Below are 26,966 nucleotides of genomic sequence, written 5' to 3' on the forward strand. Positions count from 1 at the left end.
ACTTATTTTTAAGCACTCCCAAACATGGCCTAAATGGTGTCCAACTAAGTTTAGTTCAAGTATTATTTTTTGGGGTTATATCTAATTTTATCCAATCACAATTTAAGTTGCGCTTTAGTGAGAGTGGTGGGTAATTTCCTATTCTCTAGATAACTTTGTCTTATTTTTTTGTATCTTAATGCTAATTTTTATTAATTTTTTTGAACAAAGATTCTTTTTCTTAATTTTTATCGGTTTATTATTATTTTTGTATTAGTTTTAGGTAAAATTATAAAAAAGACATCCTCCTATAATAATTCTATAAACCACTTTTGTGTTTTGACCTAACAAAGGCCTCTCCTATAGTTTTGAGAAAAAAAAGTACAAATGCCTCCTTTCCCTTGGCTTTTTGGTAACAAAGACATTGAAGTTACCAAAATACCCTTGTCATTGTTAATGCATTATCGTACATAACTTAAAGTTTCAACTTTACCCTCTACTAATTTATTTTGCTAGACAACTTTCAAAGAATAATTCTCCATACTCTTCCTGGACAAATGTAAAAATGCTGAGGTGAAATAAAATTAATGCATTATATCACCATTGTTTTATTTGGATGCTAAGTAAAGGAAGGTATTTGCACCTTTTTCAAATTGAGCAAGTGTACCGACAGTTCTGTTTGAGCATCCCTGAGGGGACCATTTGGATTTGTAGACATATCCTTTGCATACTCAAACCATAGGGGGGGACAACCATTGGGGTGGGGAGTAGGAGGGGGAAAATTTACATGAATACCTTATTACAGTGGGGATTTCTGGACCATAGAGGGGGCCATGGCTCCTCTGGATCACCCCTGGCTCTGCCCCTGATTACCGAAAAGCTAATACTCCATAGTCTTTTAACATGTCTCTAGAGTTTTCTCACTGACCTGTTGGCAAGGAAAAATTTTGCCTTTTAAGTATCAGATCCATGACTTACAGGGCTTCTTCGACAGGTTCAAAGACTAGAGCTTTTTGGTCTGAGGAAAGTGTTATAGCCTGAGAGAAGTGCAGCTCCAGGTCAGACCGTGCATTCATGGATTTGTGTTTAAAATAACTCCTTTAAGACAAAGGTTTCTAAGTCTGAGAGAAGTGCAGCTCCAGCTCCAGTGCACCCCAAATTTAAATTGGGGTAATTTACTTTTTTTGTAATAAAGACAACGGTTTCTAAGTCTGAGAGGAGACGTCTAAGTTTAATTTGAAAAGTGAAGGATGTTTCAGTGTTTTAGGTGCAGGGAAGGTTTAAGTCTTATACCCGAAAGAATAAGACCTCAACTGATTCAAAAAATAATTTGCCGTGTCACGAAGCGTTGGAATTCCACCACATTACGTGACTATTATGATTTTGTCCATTTGGACCGGTGATATTCATTTTCTTCACAATGACTATTACAATTTACAATAATTAATTTACATGAAAATAATTTTGAGAGTCAAATTCTGGATTGGAAGTAGGAAATCCAAGCTCGTTATTTTGAAGTTTTCTTGTTACATTTTTTTCATGACTTTTAATACTGGACCAGATCGGACAGTCGGACTGGAAAAACCGGGGACCGGTCAGGTGATTGGTTCCATTTTTCCTTAAAATCGGATTTTTACAACTAAATCAGTTCCGAAAACTCCATATGAACTTTGGACCGGAAGGAAGCCAAGTGTGAGACACTTGAAGATTTGGGGTTGTCCTGCACACGTTAAAAGAACAAATGCGGACAAGTTGGAATCTAAAACCAGTCGTTGCCTATTTATAGGCTACCCCAAGGATTCGGTGGGATATCTATTTTATGACCCAAGTGAGCAGAAAGTGTTCTGTAGTCAAAACGCCCGATTCTTAGAATTAAAATACATCCTGGACACCCATCGTCAGGAAATAGTTCTTGATGAGGATAGCTCAGGAGCAGTGGGAGATGTTCCACAAGTTCCAGGTAATGACCAACCTAGAAGATCCACCCGGGTATCCAGACCACCAGTCCGATATGGTTATGACCAAGATAGTTACCTGGTGGAAGCCTTGACTAGTGAAGAGGATCCCGTGACTTACGCGGAAGCTATGTTAGACATAGATTCCCAGAAGTGGGTGGAAGCCATGAGAGCTGAGATGGACTCGATGGAGACCAATGGAGTCTGGACTCTAGTAAACCCACCCTCCGGGGTAAAAGCAATTGGTTGCAAATGGATCTACAAGAGGAAGAAGGGCCCCGATGGCACGATTGAGACCTACAAAGCTCGTTGGGTGGTGAAAGGGTATACTCAGAAAGAAGGCATCGACTATGAGGAAACCTTTTCACCCGTGGCCATGCTTAAATCTATTAGGATCCTGTTAGTTGTAACAGCATACCATGACTACGAGATTTGGCAAATGGATGTCAAAACCGCGTTCCTGAATGGAGATCTTAGTGAAGATATCTACATGCAGCAGCCGCAAGGCTTCATTGCTGCTGGTCAGGAACACATGGTATGTAAACTTAATAGATCCATATATGGACTTAAGCAGGCTTCTAGGAGTTGGAACATCCGTTTTGATTCAGTAGTCAAAACGTTTGACTTTGAGCAGAATCCGGATGAGCCCTGTGTTTACAGGAAATCCAGTGGGGATAAGATCACCTTTTTGGTGTTGTACGTGGACGATATCCTACTCATTGGGAATGATGTAGGAATGTTGATTTCGGTCAAGGTATGGCTATCACAATAGTTCTCCATGAAAGATCTTGGAGAAGCTTCATACATACTGGGTCTTCGACTCTATAGAGATAAATCGAAGCGGATAATTGGATTATCCCAGGCTGCTTATATTAACAAAATTGTCAAAAGATACAGCATGGAGAACTCCAAGAAAGGAAACGTTCCTTTCAGGCACGGAGTCACTCTCTCCAAGAAGATGTCTCCCAAGACTTCCGAGGAGATTGAGAGCATGAGAGACATTCCCTATGCCTCAGCCGTAGGGAGCATCATGTATGCCATGCTGTGCACTCGCCCAGACATTGCTCAGGCGGTGAGTGTGGTAAGCAGATTCCAGGCAAACCCAGGGCAATACCTTTGAAGGACAAAAGAGTTTTGTCTGGTATTCGGTGGTAGTTCACTGCAATTTCTAGGGTATACCGATGCCAATTTCCAGTCGGATCCAGATGATAAAAAGTCTACATCTGGGTATGTTTTCACGATAGGATCGTGTGCTGTTTGCTGGAAAAGCAGCAAACAGGGGTCCACTGTAAACTCCACAACCGAGGCCGAGTACATTGCCGCAAGTGAAGCTGCCAAGGAAGCCGTGTGGATGAAGAAGTTCATACACGAATTGGGAGCGATTCCATCCAGCACATCACCCATCCCGTTGTTGTGTGACAACAATGGAGCGATCGCCTAGGCTAAAGAGCCTCGGGCTCAGTCAAAGTCAAAGCACATCGAGAAAAGTACCATGTACTGCGGGAGATCGTTGGTAGAGGGGACGTCCTAATTCAGAAGGTAGCATCAGCGGATAATGTGGCAGACCCATTGACTAAGCCACTGACACAGAAGGTGTTTGAGAAACACGTAGAAAGTATGGGACTCCGGCTTGTACCAGATTGGACCTAAGTGCAAGTGGGAGCTGTTAGACAGTTTTTGTATGCCCTTAGCTTCAATCCGATTTCATGTACTTTTGTTATTTAGTGGAAATAAATAAAGTGCATGTTTGATTCATGTTGTTTGGTTTAATTCTGTGTAAAACCCTAAAACTGGACACTTATAGAGATTCGTGTTAGTTTTAAATGTTCACAGCCGTTGGATAAGTCTGGGGAGATTTATCCTGCCAAGGCTAATACTGGTGTGCCACCAAGTGTTGGGATGGCCTGTCTCAACCACCAGGGTAAGACTCGAGGTACATGTAGTATGGGATTACTTGAATCCTTGAACCGGACCAGATTTCCAATATTGCCCTGGACCTTGGAGACAGATGGGCAAAATTGGAAAGTTACACCTGACCCCTAGACTCGATTATGACATTTCACTAGGTGTCGGATCGGGCTGTCTTTGATATGCCATTCAGTGAGATCCTTAGCGGGGGTCAAAACCTGGGTATGTTGGGACAGTCTAAGAATTCATCTGAGTGGGTGATCATAGTGATAGGATCAGCCCCTTTGTCGGACAAAGGGTAATGATCGGGAAAGGCACTCTCTCTGATGGAAACCAAACTGCTGGCAGTTGATTTCAATCGTTGGATTTTTTGTTTTGCAAAATTAATATATTTATATATATATATATATATATATGTACGGTTTCAAAATGTTTGCAAATGGTTTTAATTCCCGGGATCCATGTGAGAGGAGAGTGCGGCACTGTTCCTTGCAGCCGAGGGAGAGGTCCTCTCTTGTCGGGCAGTGCTTGATCATTAAAGGCTGAGAGGTTAAGTGTAAGACCATTTAGGATAATACCTGATGGGCTAATCTTGCACCTGCCCACAGTCCCTGGGTTTTTATAAGATGGCTTGGCCCAGGGACCACTTAATGTAAGTGTTGGGCCCATAGGGTCCATATGATGGACTCAGGGGTTTACTGAGTTTTTCAGTGAATTCGGCTGGGCTTTGTATTAAAGGCTGGGCCGAACCCATGTGGCTGGTGTGTAGATCAATGCTTGGGTCCCACGCCATACAAAGAAGCCCAACCGGGCAGCAGATTGGAAAGTAATTAGACACTAAACACTTAATGGGCCAAAAGCCCATTTCGAGGTGGGCTGATATGATCACCCATCTATGGGGCGAATCTGAGATTAATGTTAGTAAAAGGATTGGGCCTTTAACCTTATCCACTCTTGGAGACCAAATTCAAATTAGATTTGAATCTGGTAACCTCCTGATAAGATCAGGAGTAAACTAACTTTATCTGCAGATAAGATTAAGATAATCCCCTATCCAAATTCTGATTTGGATTGGGATAACTCCTCATTAGGAGGTTTCTTGATCAAGAAGAAAAGAGGCGAAACCCTAAGAGAAATATATCAGATTTCGAACCAAGGGTGAAAAGCAAGAAAGCTTCCTGCGAATTGAGATTAGATCTCATATAGACTACAGAGAGAAGAGAAGCAGTTTTTTTTTCAGCCATCTTCGTCCCAGGAGTTCTCCTCCAGCTGCCGCCATTCACTGTTGCAAGATTCGATCTTTGCAACAAAAGGATGTCGAGAAATCAGTTCTGGACATCAGTCTTGTAAAAAGACTGAAAAGACTCAGTGTTTAGTGCTTGCAGAGGGTTCTTGCGAAGGATCCAGTGTGTAGGACGCACCCTGCTGGTTCTGTTCCATCCACAGCTGTGTCATCTTCAGCAGGAATGGATCTTGGTGCATTCTTTGGGCGTGAACACCAACTTTGGGAGATATTGCTTCTCCGGATCAGGTATATTCCTCCCTTTTATCTTTTGGTTCAGATCTGGTTTGATTATGGTTCAATTAGGATCCTTGAATATTGTATTCTAAATTTAGGGAATATGATTCCCAGTTGGGAGAAGGTAGGAAAATTTTTGAAATTCGCCCACCCATTCCGCAACCTTTATGGCGTCCATTAGATGGATCCTACCATTCTTTCAATTTTATCATATTTTCAATATGTTAACTTTTTCTAAATTTTCTATATTTTATAACTCTTTTGTATTTCTATCTATTCTTCAATTATTATTGTTATTTAAATATGACATCATTGGTTGATCCCTTTTACCTAAAGAGTAGGACCATTGACCACAACATAGATGGAAAAACAATTTGTTTTCAAGTTAGTGTATTTTTAATTTGATTTTCACCATTAGTAAAATTATTTTTTTATTTATCACATTTTTTGTTTTATATTATGAATGCATAACATTAGACATATACCCAAATATTTTCTACAAAATTTCTATATTTTTTATACATTTTATGTCTCTATCTTTTTTAAAATTTTATTAATTAATTAATTATGGCACCAGGAGTTGACCCATTTGACTTAAAACATTGAACCATGAACCCACCACTTGAACATAACAATGATTTCATCTATTGGTCAATTTTAAATTCTGTATTTCATTTCATTTTTATAATTAATAAAAGTATTTATTATTTATCATACTTATTCTTCATTAATATGATAAATATATAATATTAGAGATGTGGCCAAACTTTTTGCTTTTTTTTTGTAAATTTATTTATTTATTGACTTTTAAATTTTTATTGTTTAATTATGGCCCTGTGTGTTGATCCATTTGACCCGAATGATTGAACTACTTATTAATCAAATGGAAAAATGGTTTTATTTTCAAGTTGGCGTTAAGCATATAGGTTTTGTACTATTAAAATTATTGGAGATAAATTTAATTAGTAGAATTTATTGGTGAGAAACAAAATTATCTCAGATAAAGGATTTAATGAGAGAAAATAAGAATTAACACATTAAATATAAGACTTCCTGAGAAAGACTTGAATCAAGTGAAAAGTAGTAATTCAAATTACATTTTTGCCTTGATGCTTTGAAAATGAGTAAATTCAAAACTGTGGGCGTTTTACTAAAGAAAAAGTCCATAATGCTCACCCCTAATTATTTGACAATGTAAGCAAATAAGTTTCATTTATTACAACAATACTTCTCATTATTCCAACTGTTACTTCAACATAAATGATGAAAAGAACAAACGATGTAGAAATGCCATTTATTCCTCCTACACATTACATGCACTTTCTCGCATAGAGTCATGGCATCCAATTCATCTGTGGAAGAATGGGCAACCCCCAGATGCTTTGGTTGAGGCCTCTGATCCATCTGTAGTAGGCCCTTTGATAAGACTTGCCAGCAATTCGTTTCCATCATAAAAGAATTCTACCCTCTTAACGCGCACCAATTCATCCATCTGAAGAATACGATCGATGGAACCCCACACAACAAAATGAGTAAGCAATTCCATTCCTAATTAATCTCATAAAGAAATTACACACTAGCTACTAATAAGATGAAAATGGTGCAGAAAACTAAGAAGGAATTGAATAAGGTAGGTGAATAGAGAGAGAGAGAGAGAAAGAGACGTACATGAAAGATGCCAATTCCATGGAACTCCACCAATTCCCCAGTGGGAGCATGGCCTTTGAAAGGACCCTCCATGAAAGACCAGTGCCTGAACTTGTAGGCAATCACCGGAGGACCTGAATATACTTGAAGAATTTCCACAGCGAACCCACGAGAGAATGTGGTGAGGAAAGCCTGAGACGCCGATTGACTTGTTTCAAGGGATGGATCATAAACACGTAAGTTCGGTGGCAAGGGTGTTTGTAGGAATAAATTGTAACTTCCAATTCTCCCAACCTCTTCAAGTGGCACTGGTTTACCTCCTACATTTCACCCACCGGTTGTTTCAATGAGAAGTTTAGTTTGCAGATAGAAATATATAGTTAACTAATTATAAGTATGTAATTACCATTTATGCTGATTGTAAAGTTTGTAGTGTTTATAGTTTTATAATCAGCCGGATCGACCTTATGCACGATCTCCATTTCCCATGTCTTCACAAGATTTTGGACTCTTTCCTCCAGTGACCCTTTTGGCCATTCCTACAAAATGATCAGAAGAATATAATATTAAATACTGATCAGAGTTGTAGTAGTCAAAGCTAGCTATTTCATTGCTAATAGAACGAACCTTAAAGCTGTGAGTGATATGCGAGAGAGAGAGAGAAAAGAGAGAATTGAAACCTGAGTTCGGCCTTCTTCGAAGAGCTTGTTCACAGCATCGTAGTTGGGAGGAGCACCAAGCCTCCATTTGGTATTCTTCTCTCCTTCTCCATACATATGTGATCTGTACTTGTCACCCTCAACCACGGGTTGATCAGTAGCAGCATTAGAGGAAGCCATCGATCTTTTGCTTGCAAAAAGGTTTAGCTTGTTGTCTGTTACGTTGGGTGTATTCTGTATTATGTGAGGGTGGAGAGACCGAGGGTCTATGATGAGGTGGCCGATATATGTAGATAACGAAGAGGAAAGATTATATATATATATATATATATAGACAAATCCATGCAAGCATGTAGAGAATAGAGACCATTCAAATGGGTTTGGTTTTCATTACTCCATGCTTACACGACTTTCCCAATTAGGAGACCAGATCCGAACGAACCCATCCACATCTGTACCACGTGTACTTTTGCTTTGCACCAACCATAAGACAGCTCCCGGCCGCCTCCCGCCGGCGGTTAGACCCTCTTAACTAATTAGGAAAGTGTCCAATAAGTATAACAATGACACTAGTAATTAAATTACTTGATCATGAAAGAACAATTCGCTCAATTGATTTCTTATCCAAAACTCTCTCACCTACACATACCACTTTTAACTCTTATCCAAAACTCTGTTCCAAATAACGGTACATCGGTCGATCGTTGAATAATGCTAAAGAATACAATCAAAATACAACCAGCAAATAAGAACTAATTAAGGAAAAGAATATGTGACTTGGAATTAAGGAAGAGATTTAATTGACTTGACTTTTCCATTAAGGTGGCGACACCGACATTGACCAATGTGACAATATGTAACGTGGAAATGTAGACGCAACTATCAAAAATTCAAAATCAATCAAGAACTAGACAATAGACCAAGGAGCTAGGAGAACTCCAATGAATCTAATCAACCTTCTATTACCAATTAGTCATGTTTTGGTGAAATGCAATATAGACACTCCAGATTTGATAAGCTTCTTGAGCATTAATCTTGTTAAGCATGGTTTAAATATTGATACGTCTGATATGCCGGTAGACTGGTTTAGAGCTCCTCCATTCCTGAATTGGTCAGAACTCCGATACATTCTCTATAGGAGTGTATCGGGATGCTCTCAATATGATATTTATCGGCCGACACAGACTGATATATGTGAATACTTTGAACATTTTTCTTAAGTTGCAGAGATTGTATGGGACCCATAATATTATAAAAGTGACCAATTCCTTATTTTAAGTAAATTTATTCTTCAAAATAATTTTAATTTAAAAATTTTAAGAATTCAAAGTCTTGACTAGAAATCCATTTCCTTCAGGGATCAGGGATGGAGAGCAACTTTTATCCCCGACAGGGATAAGAGTCAAGGGCTGAGATTTATTTCAAAGTTGGTGTGAAGGACAAGAAATATAATCCCCAACCCCACCCGAAACCTGCCCTGTTGCTACTCCTATCTGGTATCATGTCTTTCCTGGTAGATTTTTTGTTAATAAGTGAATTAAGGGCCCGCTCGCTTTTCGGTAAGTTACTTATCTGGGTAAGTTTTTCTTAGGAAACACTTACCCGGGTAAGTGTATTTACCCATGTTCTTTTATTTTCCAAGTAAAAAAAGGATATGACCATTTTAACCATAAAAATTCATTATTAAAAGAGGCATTTTTGTCCCATTTAAGTGTTGGAAACTTCCCTCCCAAGTGAAAGTGTCATTTACTCACCTAGGAGATGGGTATCTGGAAAATAAACTTTCCCTAATCCCCACATTAATCTGAAAAATGAGCATGGAATTCTTGGTCAATTAAAACTAAAATTCCATTGATCAGATTTCTCCCCTCTCAAATCCAGAAAAAGAATGCTCCCTAAAAATAACTACCATAACACTTGAATTTATAAGATTTTAAAGAAAATCCAATATTTAAATCAACTTTATTAATAAACCCATGTTAATTTAATGTAAACAAATGCACAGTCATAGTAATATGTATTAAATTTAGATATTAATTAGAGCGGATTTTTTAAATAACTCGGGTTTAATTGGGTTGTTAAAATCAAACTCTGAGTCGGAAATTAGATACTTTGGAAGTGTTATATGGAAGTAAGGAACATAACGTTTACAAAGTCTACAAATCAAAAGAAACAGACCTTGGCGTGATGCCTTGGAATTCCATCAAATTTGACGTCCACCAATTACGTGCCTATTATAATTTTATGCATTCAGAGTTCAGACCAGTGATATTCATTTTCTCCAAGGACTATTATTTATAATAATGAATTTACATGAAAATGATTTTTTTTCTTGATAAGTTACGTGAAAAGGTTTTTGATGAAGCATTAGCAATATTTCATGTAGTTTGTTTGATCAAATATCGTGTAGGTTTCTGTTGAACAGCTGATCCTGGCTAAGAGACCCACATTATTTTTAGTTCTGACTTCTGACATCGTCACCGAATTCTGTTTCGTTATATGTCCAGTGCCCTATTCGTAGTCAAATTAGGCGCTTAAATCACTTCTCACTACACCCATCTAACTCCTTTAATAATTTTATTTTTCATTCAATGTTGATTTATAAGAAATAATTATTGTTAATTGAATATAAATAAATATTTTTTAATAAATTTATTTTGATTAATAATCTATAGTAATTTTAATAATTTTTATTCTTTTCATTATTTTTAAATGAAAATTTGATTAATTTTAGATAAATAAAAATAATTATAAAAGTTAACATTTTTATTAATTCCACTAATAATTAACAATTATATAGGAATGACAACGACGTAGGTTCAAGGCAGGGCACCCCATCCCTTTCCCTACCCCATAGTCAAGATACTCGACCCCATTCCTGCCTTATCCCTAGTGTCATGCGTGTTCAAGGCAAGGTAACCACTCCTCAACGTCGGGCGAGTTTAAGGGCAAAGCACCATATTCCTCATCAAGGATGGAGAAACCTCAAATTTCCTTGCCCTGTCCCCAGTATTGGGCGGGTTCAAGTAGAGGTGTAAATTGGGTCGTGCTGGGTCGGCACGACACAACACGCATGTGGCCCGCACAAAGTGCGAGTCGTGTCGTGCTGGCCCATGAGGCGTCCTGGGTCGTGCGAGTCGTGCCATGCTAGTGCAAGCTCAAGGCAAGGCACCCACTCCCCATCCAAGGTTTTTAAAATTGGATCGGATAGAAAACCATTCTGGGGTCGAACGATTTGACTGTTTGGTCCGAACGGAAGACCCGCTCTCACAAAAAAATTAGAAAAACTATTGTCCGGGTTGACGGTTCGATTGCCCAGGTCAGCGGTTCACTAACCAAATAAACGGTTTTTGGACAAAAAGCGGTTTTGAGGTGAAACGGTGTTTGGTTCCCAAATTTTCCGGTCTAACCATCTGGTTTGGTCCAGTTTTGAAAAGCTTGTGCAATCATCCATTTTGGGAGGGACCTTGGCCTAGAGATGGGAGATTTCCTAGCCGATGAGAAGCTTGTGCGAGCTGGGCTGAACCCTCCTAGTAGACCTCTACTTCGGCACACACATTACTTCTCTCTTTTTCTCTTATTTGCACTAGTTGACTAGAATTCTTTTTCCTTTGTAGAAGCTATGACGGGTGTCGACGCCGCTAACCTCCTGAAGAGCGTTCAAAAGGGGAAGAAAATAAAGGCCTCAAAAACGTCTCATCGCAAGGAGGCTACCCCTTCGGTTCCTGTCGAACCCAAAACCACAGCGCTAGAGCCTACCACTACTGAGCTTCCTAGGGAGGATGTTCGTCCCCATCCTCCGGTAGTTGACCTGGAGGAAGATCAGGGTGAGGGTACCCCACCCCGTGAGCCTGAAGGTACTTCGGTGCCTGAGCCTCAGCCCCCCTCGGCAAAGGAAAGCATAATGATTCCGAGACTCAGGCTCCTCAAGAGGAAAGATGCAGTGTTCCCTATGGTGGTCATAGAGTGGGCTGGCATGCCAACAAGTCAGCTAAGAGGAAGAGCAGCCAGATATTGTATGGTGGTAAGTACCTACCTCTTCATTTATTTTCTTATTCTTTCTTCGGAAATACTTACGCTTGCTTTTCTTTTTACGTGAACTTTGTTGTCCACTTGCTAGTCTATCAATCTGAGATCCGCTTGAAGCGAGCTCGGGAGGCCAAAGAGAGATCATGGCCTCTTCAACACTGCAGTTCAGGAGGCGAGGATTTAGGAAAGAGATCATGGCATCAAGGAGTTCAAGGAGTCCCCCGAGTTTCACGACCTCCAAGTCGAGTACGGCTCTGACTCGTATCGATCGGGCTTCAAACTTTGTAGGTGGTCGGTGCGGTAGAAGTTCACCGAGCTTAACCTCGGATCCATCTCCATGTCTTCTATTACTCTGGAGATGGCGAAGGAGGCCGACGAGGAACCTAACTCCGAAGAGGGAGAAAGCAGTGACGAACTCCTTGAAGTGGGACCATTAGAGGAGGCATGCCGAGACGAAGCGGAGGAGGACCACATGGAGACCGACCTACCTATTGGAGGAGATTCTAGAAAGTCTGATGTCTGAAACTTGCCTCTTTTCTTGGACCCCCATGTAATTATGTGCATATCCCGAGCCTCCGAGCTCGGTTAAAACTGTAGTTAGTTTTGTGTTTTCTTCTTATTTCTGTTTTTTTTTTGGCTATGTACTTTTGAACTTTCATCTAATGAAATACAGAAGTTCAAATAATCTTGTATGTCAAAAAAATTTTTCTAAGTGTTGGTTATCCCGAAGTGCTGAGCTAGAGAGCTAGGCTCCGAATTGGAATAGGGAACGTTGTTGTACACCGATGTAGATAGGCACTGTAGGGCATATGTCCAACCTGTCTATGTACATGCTACTTCCTTTCATATACTGATGTTGTTGAGCCCTTTCCCCCTTTTTTTTGTTTATGACCTATGCCGAAGCGACTAGGTCACATTGGGAGTGACTCATTGTCCTCTCTGCAACTCAGCCTTATAGCCTTTGGCTTCCAGGAGTGACTCATTGCGCCCTCTCCTATTCAGTCTCGTAGTCCTTAGGCTTCTGGAAGTGACTCATTGTCCTCTCTCCAGATCAATAATCCCACAGATGAGCTCATAGGTAGTACCTCCTTAGGTTGTTGACGTTCCAAGCACGAGGTACCTGCTTTCCCTCCATGATTTTGAGCTCATACGTGCCTTCCCCGAATACCCATCTTACACGGTAAGGACCTTCCCTATTTGGTCCTAGCTTATCCACACCGGGCTTTGGTGCCATAACCTTCCAGAGGACCAGGTCGCCAACACAAAATTGCCGCTTCTTTACCCGGGCATTATAGTATCGAGCTACTCTTTGTTGGTAAGTCACTGTCCGAATGTAGGCCAAGTCCCGTACTTCTTCTATCAAGTCCAGGTTGCTACGAAGCTCATCATTATTTGCTTCCCCTTCGTATGCTTCAAATTGAAATGTTGGCACTTCAATCTCTATTAGGATCATCGCCTCTGTGTCATACGTGAGGTTAAAGGGTGTCTCACCTGTCGCGGTCTTAATGGTTGTTCGGTAGGCCAAAAAGGACATTGGGCAATTCATCTACCCACAGTCCCTTAGTTCGGGCAAGGCGAGCTTTCAGTCCGCGGAGAATTGCTTTGTTTGTCACCTCAACTTGTCCGTTCGCTTGCAGGTGTTCCACCGAGGTGAAATTTTGTTGGATTCCCATATCATTACACTAGTTCTGGAACTTGATATCTTCAAACTGCTTCCCATTGTCGGATATCAGCACCCGAGGTAATTTGAAGCGACACACTATGTTCTTCCAAAGGAAGTTTGGGATGTTCCGCGTTGTGATGGTTATCAAAGGCTCGGCCTCCACCCATTTTTGGAAGTAATCTATAGCTACCACCAAAAACCTCCTCTGCCCGGTTGCTGGGGTAAAAGGTCCAAGGAAATAATCCCCCGTTGAGCAAAAGGCCATGAGCTGGTGAGGTACTTAAAGTCAGTAGCAAGTAGGTAGGGAATGTTGGCATGACTTTGGCACCTGCCACACTTCTTGACTAGCTCAAGGGCATTTGCCTTCATGGTAGGCCAGTAATATCCCTGCCTCAGTGCCTTCTAGGCAAGTGCCCTGCCCCTCAAGTGTCTTCCATAGAGTCCCTTGTGAATTTCGTGTAGTACTTGATCAGCCTCTGAAGGTCGGAAGCGACATAGGTAGGGGAGTGTGAAGGATCTTCTATATAGTTGCCCATCGATCAGAACATACCGAGCTGACTACCGCTCTACCCTCTGAGTTGCATTGCATTCTACTAGCAGGGCCCCATGGAGAAAATAGTCGACGACCAAATCTATCTAGCTCGGTTCCGCTACAGACATAGGAGCCACCTCTTCTGCCCCCCCCCCCCCCCCGAAAATGCTAGGGCGAGGCAAGTCTTCGATGTATACTATCCGCTTCGTGTTCTCACTGGTACTGGCCAATCGAGACAGTGCATCAGCCTCAACATTCTCGGACCTCTGTATCTGCTTAATGAATCATGAGTCGAAGTTCGGTAAAATCTCTCTAACCTTGGTTAAGTATGCTACCATGGTTTGGTCGCGAGCCTCGTAATCACCATTAACTTAGTTGACCAACAATTGTCAGTCACTGCACACGATGAGGTGTTTTGCATCCATTTCCTTTGCTAAGCTGAGCCCGGCAAATAACGCTTCATACTCTGCCTCGTTGTTCGACGCATCAAATCCAAACTGAAGAGCATACTCCAACTTCACCTCGCTTGAGCCATACAGCATCAGCCCAACGCCGCTGCCTCACAGATTCGATGAGCCATCTACATGGAGAATCTAGGGCTCCTAGTCCCACATTAGTCCAATCCTAACGGGGACAGGTGCCACACCGGATGATGCTTTCAACGCAATAGCGGGATCAGTCAGTACCGAGGTTGGCACGATGAACGTGCATTCTGCGATGAAATCCACCAAGACTTAGGCTTTGAACGTTGAGTGGGCCTCGAACCGGATGTCATATTCACTTATTTTGATGGACCATTTTGTCAGTCTCCCAGACACCTCGGGCTTGAGCAAAATCTGCCACAGAGGTCTGTTGGTGAGGGTGACCATGGTGTAGGCCTAGAAGTACGGGCATAGTTTCCGAGCTGCTATGACTAACGTGTAAGCCAATTTTTCGATCTCGGGGTATCTGGTTTCAACATCCTACAAAACTTTACTAACATAATAGATAGGGTGTTGGACCCAATCTACTCTGATTAGTACCGAACTAACTACCTCATCGCTCGTGGAGAGATAGAATTTCAACTCGTCACCCTCCTTAGGTCGGGTTAGAACCGGTGTGGTACTTAAATATCTTTGCAGCTCGTCAAATGCAAGCTGACACTCCTTAGTCCATTCGAAGTGCTCGTTCTTTTTTATTGCCTTAAAAAAGGGCAGGCACCGACCCATCGACTTAAACATGAACCAACTCATGGCTGCTACTCGGCCGGTCAGTCTCTAGACTTCCTTTATTTTCTGAGGCGATTTCATATCTTGGATGGCCTTAATTTTTTCTAGGTTGGCTTTGAAGCCAGGTTGGTTCACTATATAACCTAGGAATTTACCCAACCTGACTCCGAAGACAAATTTGTTCAGGTTCAACTTCATGTTATGCTCCCTTAGAATTTGAAAAACATCATTCAAATCATTTAACAGAGAGATTGAAAATTGGGTCGTAACGAGCATGTCATCAACATAACACTCAATTTTATTGCCAATTAATGGTTCAAAAACTTTGTTTACAAGGCGCTGGAATGTTGCCCCAACGTTTTTCAATCCGAAGGGCATAACCTTATAACAGTATAGCCCGAGCTCAGTTTCAAATGTAGTCTTATCCTAGTTAGTAGGATCCATCCTAATCTGGTTGTAACCGGAGTAAGCGCCTAGAAAACTCGGCAACTCGTGCCTCGAGGTCGCGTCTACTAGGCGGTCAATCTTAGGCAGAGGGAAGCAGTCTTTTGGGCAGGCTCTGTTCAGGTCGGTGTAGTCGACGCACATGCACCACTTGCCGTTGGCCTTCTTCACCAGCACAGGGTTGGCAACCCAGCTCGAGTAATGGACTTCCCTGATGAATTATGTCGCGAGGAGCTTCCCGACCTCCTCATCGACTACCCTCCATCGTTCCGGGGCAAGGTTGTGTTTTCTTTGTTTTACTGGTCTAACTAGAGGGTCGACATTAAGCTTGTGAATTATTATTTTAGGGTCAATTTTGGGCATCTCCATCGCGAACCAAGCAAAAATATCTACATTTTTAAGTAAAAAACTTACTAGTTGAGTTCAAAGTGGCTCGCTAATCTGTGCACCGATTTCAAGGGTTTTGGTGGGATCGGTCTCTAAAACTGGTATGTGAACCGTTTCTTCTGTCGGGGCAGCTTGTTCCTCTACGTGCTCCCCTAGTTGCTCTAGTTCGACATCTTCCGCCAACTTTGCCTTTCCTTTAAGGGCGGTCACGTAGCATTTGCGTGACTCGAGTTGGTCACCTCGCATCACCCCTACGCCATAATCAGTTGGAAACTTCGTGGCTAGGTAATGGGTAGACACTATCACACGTAAGACGTGTGTGATAGGCTGACCTACAATTGCGTTGTAGGGGGATGGAGTCACAACCACTGAAAAGGTGTGCTCAAACCGCACAATGTTCAGCCACCTGCCTGCATCCACTAGTACGGTAACTCTACCAAGGGGTCTAACCACTTCTCCGCTGAACCCCATCAATGGCGTGTCTGCTGACTTCATATTGATGTTCTTTTCTTTGTGATCTGTTGTTCTCAGGTCGTAGGTGTTATGGTTGGTTAGCTCTGTCGAACTGGTTGCCTTCACGCTTCTCACTCGGGTTCCCCCTTTTAGAAACTGGGGAAATGCACTGTCTATCTGCCCCGCCTCGTGGTGGAGTTTGGTTTCTAGGGAATATTGGTACCTGTGATGTCCCTTCACCATGATGGGGAGATTGGCGGACGTTCTGACACTGAGAAACATAACGAGGCAGGATCTGTTGGTGGCTCGGGTGTAGAGGAGGAAATGCTACTAGAACTGTAGGATTTGTTGCATTGGCATTTGCATGGTTCGGACACACTGCACCAGTTCATCGAATTGCAAGTGCCCGGCCCCAAAGGGAATCACAACTAGTTCTCAAAAAGAGGTGACCAACCGGGGGAGCGGGGCACTCACTTGCGAAGTGGTCTGTGGTACAAATAGTGATGGGAACCTCGAAACTGTGAGAGGGATGGTAAATTGACCGATACACACCATGGGACCCTAAGGGAGAGTTGATAGCGGATCTTGTTCCCCGGCGATGTTCATGTTGATACCTTTCCCGGTGTTGCTGGGGGAATCTATTGAGATATTAAGATGACCTTTCATTCGAGTTCCCACAGACGGTGCCATTTGATGGAGTACGATTTGAATGCTCCCTTCTAGAGGATGACCTGGAGTTTCACTACGTGACGAGATGGTTATGAAAAATAGTGAGCTCAAAGAATCCGGGGTGGCTAACCCGGTGAGGTCGCTTCGATGCTTAAGTTTGTATTCTTGCGGTAGATAGCAAGCTGAAATTGAGCTAAAGTGCTAGTGAGCAGATGATATCATGCGTACTTGGGCCTCAGAGGGGTTGCTTCCTTTATATACAAAGCTGTTGTGAACCTCACGGAACAGTTCCGGGATCTTCGGCCTGGATGGATGAGGTTTGTTCCCATTTTATCCGGAGGGTATCATGCCAATTTACGATCATTATCGTTACCACCCGATCCGGACGGGGAGAGGATAAGGCCTACCGTCATGCGGCGTGATCCCATGGGGTTCAAAGTCACCTAGGGCCGAGTATGTGTCACTTCGGCTCCTATGTCACGAATTAGTCGGGACGCCAAGGTGACCTGATTCCAATGTGGCTACATACCGAGGTAGATTTACGCCAAGGTGACCGATTACTGAGCTCTCGACCTACTCACGAGTCTCTCCTTACTGAGTTGTTGCTTTGCTAGCGGATCGTATCCACGCCCCCCCTCCCCCCCCTCCCCCCCCTCCCCCCCCTCCCCCTTCATCAGTCACAAAATCCTGTTTCGTTGTATGTCCAGTGCCCTATTCATAGTCAAATTAGGCACTTAAATCACTTCTCACTACACCCACCTAACTCCTTTTTTATCTGATTATGACTCTTCTACTCTTTTTTTTTTTTTGGAAAATGGTAAAGTAATTTATTCAGAGAAAATGAAGATTACAACAAGGCCCAGACCACTAGGTCTACCTTGGCCCAAAACAGATTACAATTACATCCATGATTTAGTGCAAAATAAGTGAGATACATTCTGATTTTTATACTCCTCATTCACCGACACCTAGGAACAAATCTTCCCCATCGCTTTCTGCACTACCTCTTCTGGGATTTTAGATTGATTATAGAAGATTCTATTGTTTCTTTTAGTCCAAATAGACTAAAGAACAAGATTACCTTTCTTGCTAAAACCCTCCAATCTCCAACCCAATATCAACTCCTTCACAAACTTAGGCATAGACCAATAAACCTCCAAATTCTTTAAAAAATGTCCCCAGATTGAAGAGGAAACCAAACAGTGGATACACAAATGCTCTATAGATTCTGCACACTTTCCACATAGAACATAGGAGGGATCAAGAATCTGAACACACCGTCTCTCCAAATTAATCATAGTTAAACATTTATCCTGAGCCATTGCCCAAACTAGGAAGTTAACCTCGGAGGGGTAGGTTGGATTCCAAATCTGCCTAGTAAGGAAGTTCTCCTGATCTAAACTATACATCTTAAGAAAAAGGGATTTAACTGAGAAGCTACCATCCGCATTCCACTTCCATGACTATTCATCTTCCACACACAAATCAACTCTCTGATTTTGAATCAGCTTCAACAGATCCACATACTCATCCACTTCCTAACTCAATAAGTTCCTCGTGTAGAGAGGAGTCCAAGTGAAAGAATCCCCAGAGATGCAAATGTTATCAGCAACTGAAGAATCTTGATTCACTGCAATTTGGAATAGACGAGGAAAGGCTTCAGCCAAGGGACCCTCCACACACCAGGGGGCCTTCCAAAACTTGATTCTATCCCCTTTACCGACTTTAAAACTGGTCCCATTCATAAAAAGAGTGTTGTACTTAGAGATGTCTGCCCAAAGAGAGCCACCCCCAAATGAAAGGGGATCTAGAGTTCTCCAATCACCCCATACCACTCCATACTTTGCTGCAATAAGACTCCTCCACCATGCTTTCCTCTCAAAAGCAAATCTCCATATCCATTTACTAAGAAGAGCAGAAGTAAATTCTTTCAATTTCCTGATTCCCAGACCACCCACATCCTTAGAAGGCACACTTGCTCCCAATTGACAATGTGAATTTTCTTCTCATCTTCTCAACCCTCCATAAGAAGTTCCTTTGGAGTTGTTCCAACCTCTTTGCTATTTTGTTTGGGATTGGAAAGAGAGAAAGAAAATATGTTGGGAGATTGGAAAGGGTACTCTTAATCAATCTAACCCTACCACCAAAAGATAAATTTTTTGCCTTCCAAGAGGCCAGCTTCTTCTCCATTCTCTCAATGATTGGGCATCAAATTGAGGAGGAAGAAAATTTGGCCCCAAGAGGCAGCTCCAAATGTAAGACCCTATACAGTAGCTTTGAATAAATCAAACGGGTAGTAACACTTGCTCAAGTACTCCAATATAAAATTGAAGACTGTGGATATGACCCAAGGAGGTTGTGTCAACAGTGAGGTTTTCTCAGTATATTACTTGTGCACTTGTTAGACCACAACGGTACAAAATTTTATTGTTGGAAGGGAGAGCATTTCTTATCCGAGAATTCACCAACCACCTTGACTTAATCAGCCTCTTGGATCAAGGGACAAGTGTCCCACAAGGTAGGATTAGTTGCCTAGATTTCTCAACTACCTTGCCAAACTTTGACCACACCAAGCAAATAAATAGCTGACATGGTCATTGTTTGTTTATCTGTAAATAGGCACAAATAATGGGAGTCAAAAGCAAAAAATATTTACCCATTGGTGTAGGCTATGCCATCGGCCATAGGATTTATCCATACACCAAAGTTATTCTGAATCAAGGGCATCTGGCCACTCAGATCAACATCTCCCACTTGGCCTTGTAGGCCCAAGATTTCAGCTAGCACTCGAGACCCATACTAAGTTTATGCCTTTTGAAGTTATCACCTGTAATAGGCTTAGTAAAGAGGTTAGCTAGCATATCTCTAGAAGGCACATACTCTACCAGGATCTCTTTCCTTTGGTAGATATCAAATAAGTATCTGTATTGAAGCTCTATATGTCTTCCCTTGTAGCCAATTTCCCCATTCTTTATGGTTTGAATGGCAGCTTCATTATCATTGTAAATTAGGGTTGAGACACAATTCAGGCCTTCCACCTTAAGTTCTTCTAGGAACCTTCTGATCCATACACCTTCAAAGGCTGCATTACTGCAGGCAATGAACTCCGCTTCCATTGTAAATTTAGCAACACAACCTTGCTTTTTGCTGGCCCACAAAACTGCTCTTCCTCCTAAGAAAAAGACATAGCTAGTTCTTGATTTTCTATCATCAACATCTCCTGCAAAGTCAGCATCACTATATCCTACTAGTTCTAATTCACCACAAGAGTAGGTTAGCTTAGTATTTTTAGTTCCTTGGAGATACTTAAAAATTCTTTATTGCATTCCAATGAGATAATCCTAGGTTACATTGAAATATGCTAACGAAGCTAACAACAAAACTTAAATCAGGTCCGGTACAGAGCATGCCATACATAAGGCTGCCTACACCTTGAGCATAAGGTTTCTTAGACATTTCTTCCTTTTCTTGTTCATTTGATGAGCACATTTCTTTTGTTAGTTTTGTTGCCATAATTATTGGAGTGTCAACCGGTTTGCATTCATCCATTCTAAATCTCTTAAGGGTGGAATTTTTGTATCTTTCTTGTGATAGGGTCAAAGTTCTTGTTTTCCCATCTCTCTCTATCTTTATTCCAAGAACAAAAGAACCATCACCTAATTGTTTCATTTCAAATTGAGAGTTTAAGAAACTCTTTGTCTTTTCTATTAAATTCATATCGTTTCTAGCAATCAAGTTATCATCCACATAAAGAGATAACAACACAATCGAACTCCCACTATTTAGGACATAAACATAGTGATCAAAAGTATTAGGAACAAAACCAAGTTTTGTGACTGCACTGTGAAAAGTATAATACCACATACGAGGAGATTGCTTTAAACCATACAAGGATCTTTTTAATTTGTATACTTTTCCTTCTTGTCCCTTTCTTACATATCCCTCTGCCTGTTGCATATAAATTTCTTCATTAAGTTTTCCATTTAAAAAGGCAGTTTTTACATCCATTTGGAATAGTTCCCAATCAAAATAAGCTACTAAAGCAAGTAATGTTCTAATAGAGGTGAATCTAGCGATTGGAGAATATGTTTCTTCAAAGTTAACTCCCTCTTTTTGTGTGTAGCCCTTAACTACCAATCTAGCTTTGCACTTTTCTATTGATCCATCTAATTTTAATTTCCTTTTAAGTATCCATTTACAACCAATAATTTTCCTACCCTTGGGTGGTTCAACTAAGGTGGCGTTTGATAAATCTGAAAATTCAGATCTGAAAAGTTAAAAAGATATTAAATGTGTCTGAAATTTGAAAAGAGATATAGTTGCTTTTCTACATTTTAGAAGATCTGAATCCATAAGTTTGTTTATGTTGGATCAACGCTTTATCATCTGAAATTTATTGATTTTACTATTTTACCCCTAAAGTATACAATTTGAAAATGATGGATTCAGTTTATATTATCTCATAAAAAATAATTTTTAACCTCAAAATAATATTGAAACAATACAAATAATAAATAATAAATTAATAATTACTAATTAATAAATGAAACAATTAAAATTAAAAAAAAATAATTAATGATTATAAAAATATTAAAATAATTAATAATTTACACAAATAAAAGTTAAAATAATTTTTGAAAAATAATGAAATAATTAAAAATTATTAGTTAAAAAAATAATTAATAATTAATAAATAACACAAGTAAATTTGATAAAAATATTAAAATAATTAATAAAAATAATTTATAAGTAATAATTAATAAAAGCATTATTATTATTCACCGAAGTACTGAACCACCACTGCTTGTTGCAGCGACGGTGGTGGTGGTGGGAAGATAGGGGAGGGAGAGGGAGAGTGGGAGAGAGAGAAGATAGGGGGAGAGTAAGAGAGAGAGAGAGAGAGAGAGACAAGACAACGACAGTTGCAATGGTGGGAATACAGGGGAGAGAGAAAAGACATCGATAGTGGCAATGGTGGGAATACAGCGGAGAGAGAAGACATCGATAGTGGCAATGGTGGGAATACAGGGGAGAGAGAAAGAGAGAGAGAGTTGTCATTGCAACTTGCAGTAGCGGTGCCAGGAAGACTGTCGTCACTGCAACTTTTAGTGGCGGTGGCAAGAATACCAGGGGCAAAGAGAGCGAGAGAAGATGGGGGAGAGAGAGCTGCCGCTACAAGTGGTGGCGGGAAAGACAAGGTGAAGAGAGAGAGAGAGAACCGCCATTGCAAGTTGGAGTGGCGGTGGCAGGAAGATAGGGCGGAGGGAGAAACAAAGAGAAAGAGCTAGAGAGTCATCATTGAATGAAGTGAAAAGTAGTAGTTCCATTTACAATTTAAACCTCACAATTAAATAGAGACTAAATTCAAAAATGAGTATTTTAATCAAAAGAAAATTTCACAATCTTATTTATATTTTTAATAGCAGTGTAAATATAGAATTATAGATGTCTTCATTTTTTATATTTTTGTGTAAAAAACAATTTCGATATGCCATACTTACTTTTTCTTTAATATGATAATTAATTAATATTATACATGCGTCAAAATGTTCTTTTTTTGCAACATATATGTATTTTTTTATTTATGTATTTTATATTTTATTAATTTTTATTATTTATTTATGACATTAAAAGTTAATACATTTGACCCAAAAGTTGAACTATTAATCTTTTCCAAATAGTAAAAGAATATCATTTTTGGTCGGTTATAAAGTAGGTATTTCAATTTCATTATCAATAAAAATAATTCTTTTTATTACACTTATTTTTTTCTAATTTAATTAATAGAAGTATCATAAATGTGTCTAATTTTTTTTCTTGTTTTGTAATTTTATATATTTATTTCTATTTAAAAATTTCATTACCTAACTATGACTTCATAGGTTTATTTATTTGATTCGAATGGTTGAATTGCTTATCCATTACTTGGATAAAGAATGTTTTTGTATTTTAGCCAGTTTTAAAATATATGGGTTTATATTGTTAAAAATATTGACATAGATCTATTTATTACCATTATTTGTAAAAAATAAATTAAATATAAGATTTAATAAGAGAAAATGAGAGTTAGTACCTTAAGTATAAGACTTAATGAAAGAGGATTAAATGTGATAGAAAGTAATAATTGAAATTACATTTTCAACGATTACAATTAGAGATGTATTTAATAGACAAATATGGGCATTTTAGTAGTCATTTAAGTTGACATTGAAGTTAAAATAAAATGACTTTTATACCCTTTATCAACCAAAGATATAAAGGGAAATTTAGTCCAAAAAATTCCACTCAACTTACCACAAATGGCAAACCACTGAACCCGTCTATCCCGTGATAGGTATCCATAGTCGCCTCCTCCCCTTTCACACTGTTTCTGGTGATAGATGATCTCTTCAGGGTCAAGAGTGAAATTCGCAAACCAGGAGATATTTATTATCTCCGACATTGATATCTTCCCAGATGAATTAATCAAAGATGGAAGGAAGCTCAAATGTGTCATAAGTTGAATGGTTTGTGATGATTCTGATAATCATCTCACTCTCTAGCAATTTCTTCCTCTCCATTTCCTCCTTATCTAAGAGAATATGCTCATTTTTCAGATATAACTTTGAAGACTAATGAGGGCGTCGGTGCAGTTGTGACATCAGGTCGGAGATTGGTCAGAGATTCAATGGTCAAAGAACCTGTTGCTTGACATGAGGCTAAGCATCTCCAAATTCAACAACATCAAGTCGGAGGAACTGACAACACTCCATCTGTTATTAAACACGATGTCAGAGAGAATGATCTTATGCTTAAACTTCTGCAAAAAAGAGACAAGTCTTTATGACCTCTCTCTTTTTTGCGGTTAAAATGCCTATATGAATACTAAATTTCTAACAACAAAAAAGAGACAAGTCTTTAAAATAAGCATTGCCAAACGCAATCATATTCTTGACAATGCAAGTGTGTTGTTATGGCAAATCTAGAAGAGAAGAAATAACAGTGGCCGAGTTTGACAATCTTTTGGGTTTCAGCAAATTCGGAGGACCAAAATTCAGTATTTTCCAGTTGATGGCCAAAAGTTTAAAAGCTTGGAAGATGTGTTCACAGAAAGGCCCATAAAGACGGCACCAATATCTTCAATGGCAAATGCACCCCTCACCCTCACCCTTTGGGCTTAGATAATGGAGAAAGCCAGGACGAGTTGTCTTAAATTTCTTCAGGATTTCCATGGAGATGCCGTTTAGATAAAACCCCCGGAAAAATCTATTCTAATGCCTTGTATACTCAACACAGGCATGCTTTTCTCTCCAACACTATAACTTGGTTTTTTCTTTTAATTCTTTTTGGAAAAATGCAATTTTTCGTCTGAAAATTGAAAATTAAAAGACAAAGATTTGAGCATTTGAGTGGGAGATAGGATGGAAGAGATATACCATTGCTTCTTCGCATATCCTATAATCAATATTGCCTAATTTCAGAGAGATGGACACTATGTTTACATATCTTCAACTTTTTTTGAACAAAATTATATTAACAAGTTGCCTCAGTTACTCAATATCTTCATCAATTAGAACTTGGAATTACGAAACCTGGGTGTCAGAAGCTTTTGCAGAATCTTCATCAGTTAAATTGGGTTAAAATGGTTAGAATTATACAGAGGTGTCTCCAGGTCGAAATTTGAGTTGATTGTTTAAGATGAAGTGCTTCCTATTACAACCGGCTCCTGCTCACAGAAGGGCAATCTTTACTCATCAACAGAACATGGAGGTAGTATTGCTGCAAATTAGGTAAATTTAACACCTCCCACATATTTTACAGAGACTTAAATTTTCATGGTTTTAGGATTTCATCGCATTTCATGCTTCAATGCAAAATCAGATAGACCCATTTCACCAAGCTTTTGGAATCCCTGCTATTATTATCGACTCCCAAGGTTTTGCTATCCCACCTGTAATCGACTCCCAAATAACTTTTTTGACATCCCAAAAAAATTAATAAATTTAAAAAAAAATCAGAATTATGCTTCAATGAAAAGATTGGAAATAAAAGAAAAAAACCGTTTCAGAAGGGATGAAGATGAAGTTAGGGAACCATCAGATACCGAAATTTATCCCCAACAGCGCAAAGCTGTACGGTCCGCATCATGGTCGGCGATTTAAAAAAAGGCCGCATCACCTGGTTCACTTCTTCTTCCTCGCAAAATACATACAGGGATTCAGTAAGTAGTCAAAGAAGGGATGAAATCAAGGGACTCAGATATGTGGGTTTGAGTCAATTTCTCCTCACTGATTTAAATCAGAGTGGTGCATGACATTCTCAATCCTCATCACAGTCCCTTCAGCCTACTTTCTATCGATAAAGACGATAAGAGAACACGAAGGAAATCATATACATTGGAAAACAAAGAAAGAGAGAAAGAAGGATCAATGGAACGAAATGGGTCCAAACAAATGAAAGAAAAGTACGAAACACAGGAAAAAGAGAACGAAAATCACTAGCGGCGAGAACACAATAATAACGGGGAAGCCGAGTTTTTCACTTATATAAGAACATCAAGCAGCAGACCTAACAGCGAGGAACCCCAAGATAAAACCCTAATTATCAGTACATTAAAGGTGATTTTACGGAATTACCCCGTGCATCCCTCAGCTAAATTGAAGAGGTCCATCACATTTTCAATTAAGGTTATATTTGGTAGTACGTAAGTTAAAAATAAGTTTTTATTTGAATAAACACTTATTTGTATTTGGCATCCAAATTTTTCAAGGGCTTATTTTTTAATATAATCACTTATTTTATATTGGGTGTTTGGTAGTCTTTTTCCCTAATAAGCACTTGTGACTATTTTGTCCTTCATTTTTTTTCCAATTTTCAAAATATACCCTTTGAAACACTTTTATTAAATTACTTTTATAAAAACACTTTTATGACGAAAGTTCTTTTATAAAAGTGCTTTCATAAAAGTGCTTTCATAAATGTACTTTCGTAAAAATGTTTTCATAAAATTACTTTCATAAAAGTGCTTTCATAAAAGTGCTTTGATAAAAGTACTTTCACAAAAAAAATTCTCATAAAAAGTACTTTTGTAAAATTGCTTTTATAAAAATGTGTTCATAAAAGTACTTTTATAAGAGTGCTTTTATAAAAATGCTTTCATAGAAGTGCTTTTATAGAAGTGCTTTCATTAAAGTGCTTTTATAAAAGTACTTTTATAAAATTCAACTAGGGATGATTTTATAAGTGGTATTTTAAAATTCAACTATGGATAATTTTGGAAGAAAAAAATTGAATAAGTGCTTATTGTATATGCACTTAAATAAAGCTGGAAATTTGGGCTTAAAAAATAAGCCTTTACTTTTAAAATAAGCACTTAGTTTGGTCTTATTTCCTAAATACCAATAGGTGTTGAGGCCCTATTTGATGATCAAGTACTTATTAAAAGAAGTACTTAAGCCCTTTAGGCTATTTAGGCTATTTGATAACCCACTTTTTCAAATCACTTATTATGTTTTTAAGTACTTATTGAGGTGGGGATGTTTGGTAAGCTACTTTCCCCATAAGTGCTTATATTGACACAAATGACAATTTTAGCCCTCACTTCACTCATACATACATACATACATACATACATATATATATATAACATAACCTAGCCCTCACTTTCCCCATAAGTGGGTTACTGATAAGAAGGCTTTGTTGAGCACCATTGTAGAGATTGACAGAGTTGAAGAGGCGGGTCCCTTGTCTGAAGATCTGAGACTTAAGAGATCAATTGCAAAAATCAGATATGATAAGGTGGCAGTTGAGGAAGAGAGCAAGTGGAGACAAAGAGCTAAATCCATTTGGCTTAAAGACGGGGATAAAAATACAAAGTTCTTTCATAAAATGGAAAATGGTCACACTAGGTTCTCTTCAATTAGCAAGCTGGTGTG

General features: G+C 39.5%; 2 protein-coding genes, 1 long non-coding RNA gene and 1 other non-coding gene across 5 annotated transcripts; all 4 read right to left on the minus strand.

Moving 5' to 3' along the window:
* Positions 1-6,573: 6,573 nt before the first annotated feature.
* LOC148791408 (pathogen-related protein-like) lies at positions 6,574-7,964 on the minus strand. The gene is made up of 4 exons (XM_088889117.1): positions 7,689-7,964; positions 7,415-7,547; positions 7,030-7,328; positions 6,574-6,853 (listed from the first exon to the last, which is right to left on the minus strand). The coding sequence occupies exons 1-4, from the start codon at positions 7,845-7,847 to the stop codon at positions 6,710-6,712; spliced, it is 735 nt and encodes a 244-aa protein (XP_088745243.1). The 5' UTR covers positions 7,848-7,964; the 3' UTR covers positions 6,574-6,709.
* A 4,804-nt stretch (positions 7,965-12,768) lies between these two features.
* Positions 12,769-13,242, minus strand: LOC148791409 (uncharacterized). The gene has a single exon (XM_088888166.1). It carries the CDS (start codon positions 13,240-13,242, stop codon positions 12,769-12,771), a length of 474 nt encoding a protein of 157 aa, XP_088744292.1.
* Positions 13,243-20,750: 7,508 nt separating this feature from the next.
* On the minus strand, positions 20,751-25,589 carry LOC148791410 (uncharacterized). Of its 2 annotated transcripts, XR_016076806.1 has the most exons (3): positions 25,136-25,589; positions 23,347-23,804; positions 20,751-21,000 (listed from the first exon to the last, which is right to left on the minus strand). It is a non-coding gene; the product is annotated as an uncharacterized LOC148791410 (long non-coding RNA). The 2 variants fall into 2 exon arrangements; XR_016076805.1 differs by lacking the exon at positions 20,751-21,000 and having other exon boundaries at positions 23,149-23,804.
* Positions 25,283-25,369, minus strand: LOC148791411 (small nucleolar RNA Z221/R21b). The gene has a single exon (XR_016076980.1). It is a non-coding gene; the product is annotated as a small nucleolar RNA Z221/R21b (small nucleolar RNA).
* Positions 25,590-26,966: the final 1,377 nt, after the last annotated feature.

Source organism: Nelumbo nucifera, chromosome 5 (genome assembly GCF_055504915.1).
Source record: "Nelumbo nucifera cultivar China Antique chromosome 5, China Antique-T2T, whole genome shotgun sequence".
NCBI classification, from domain to species: Eukaryota; Viridiplantae; Streptophyta; class Magnoliopsida; order Proteales; family Nelumbonaceae; genus Nelumbo; species Nelumbo nucifera.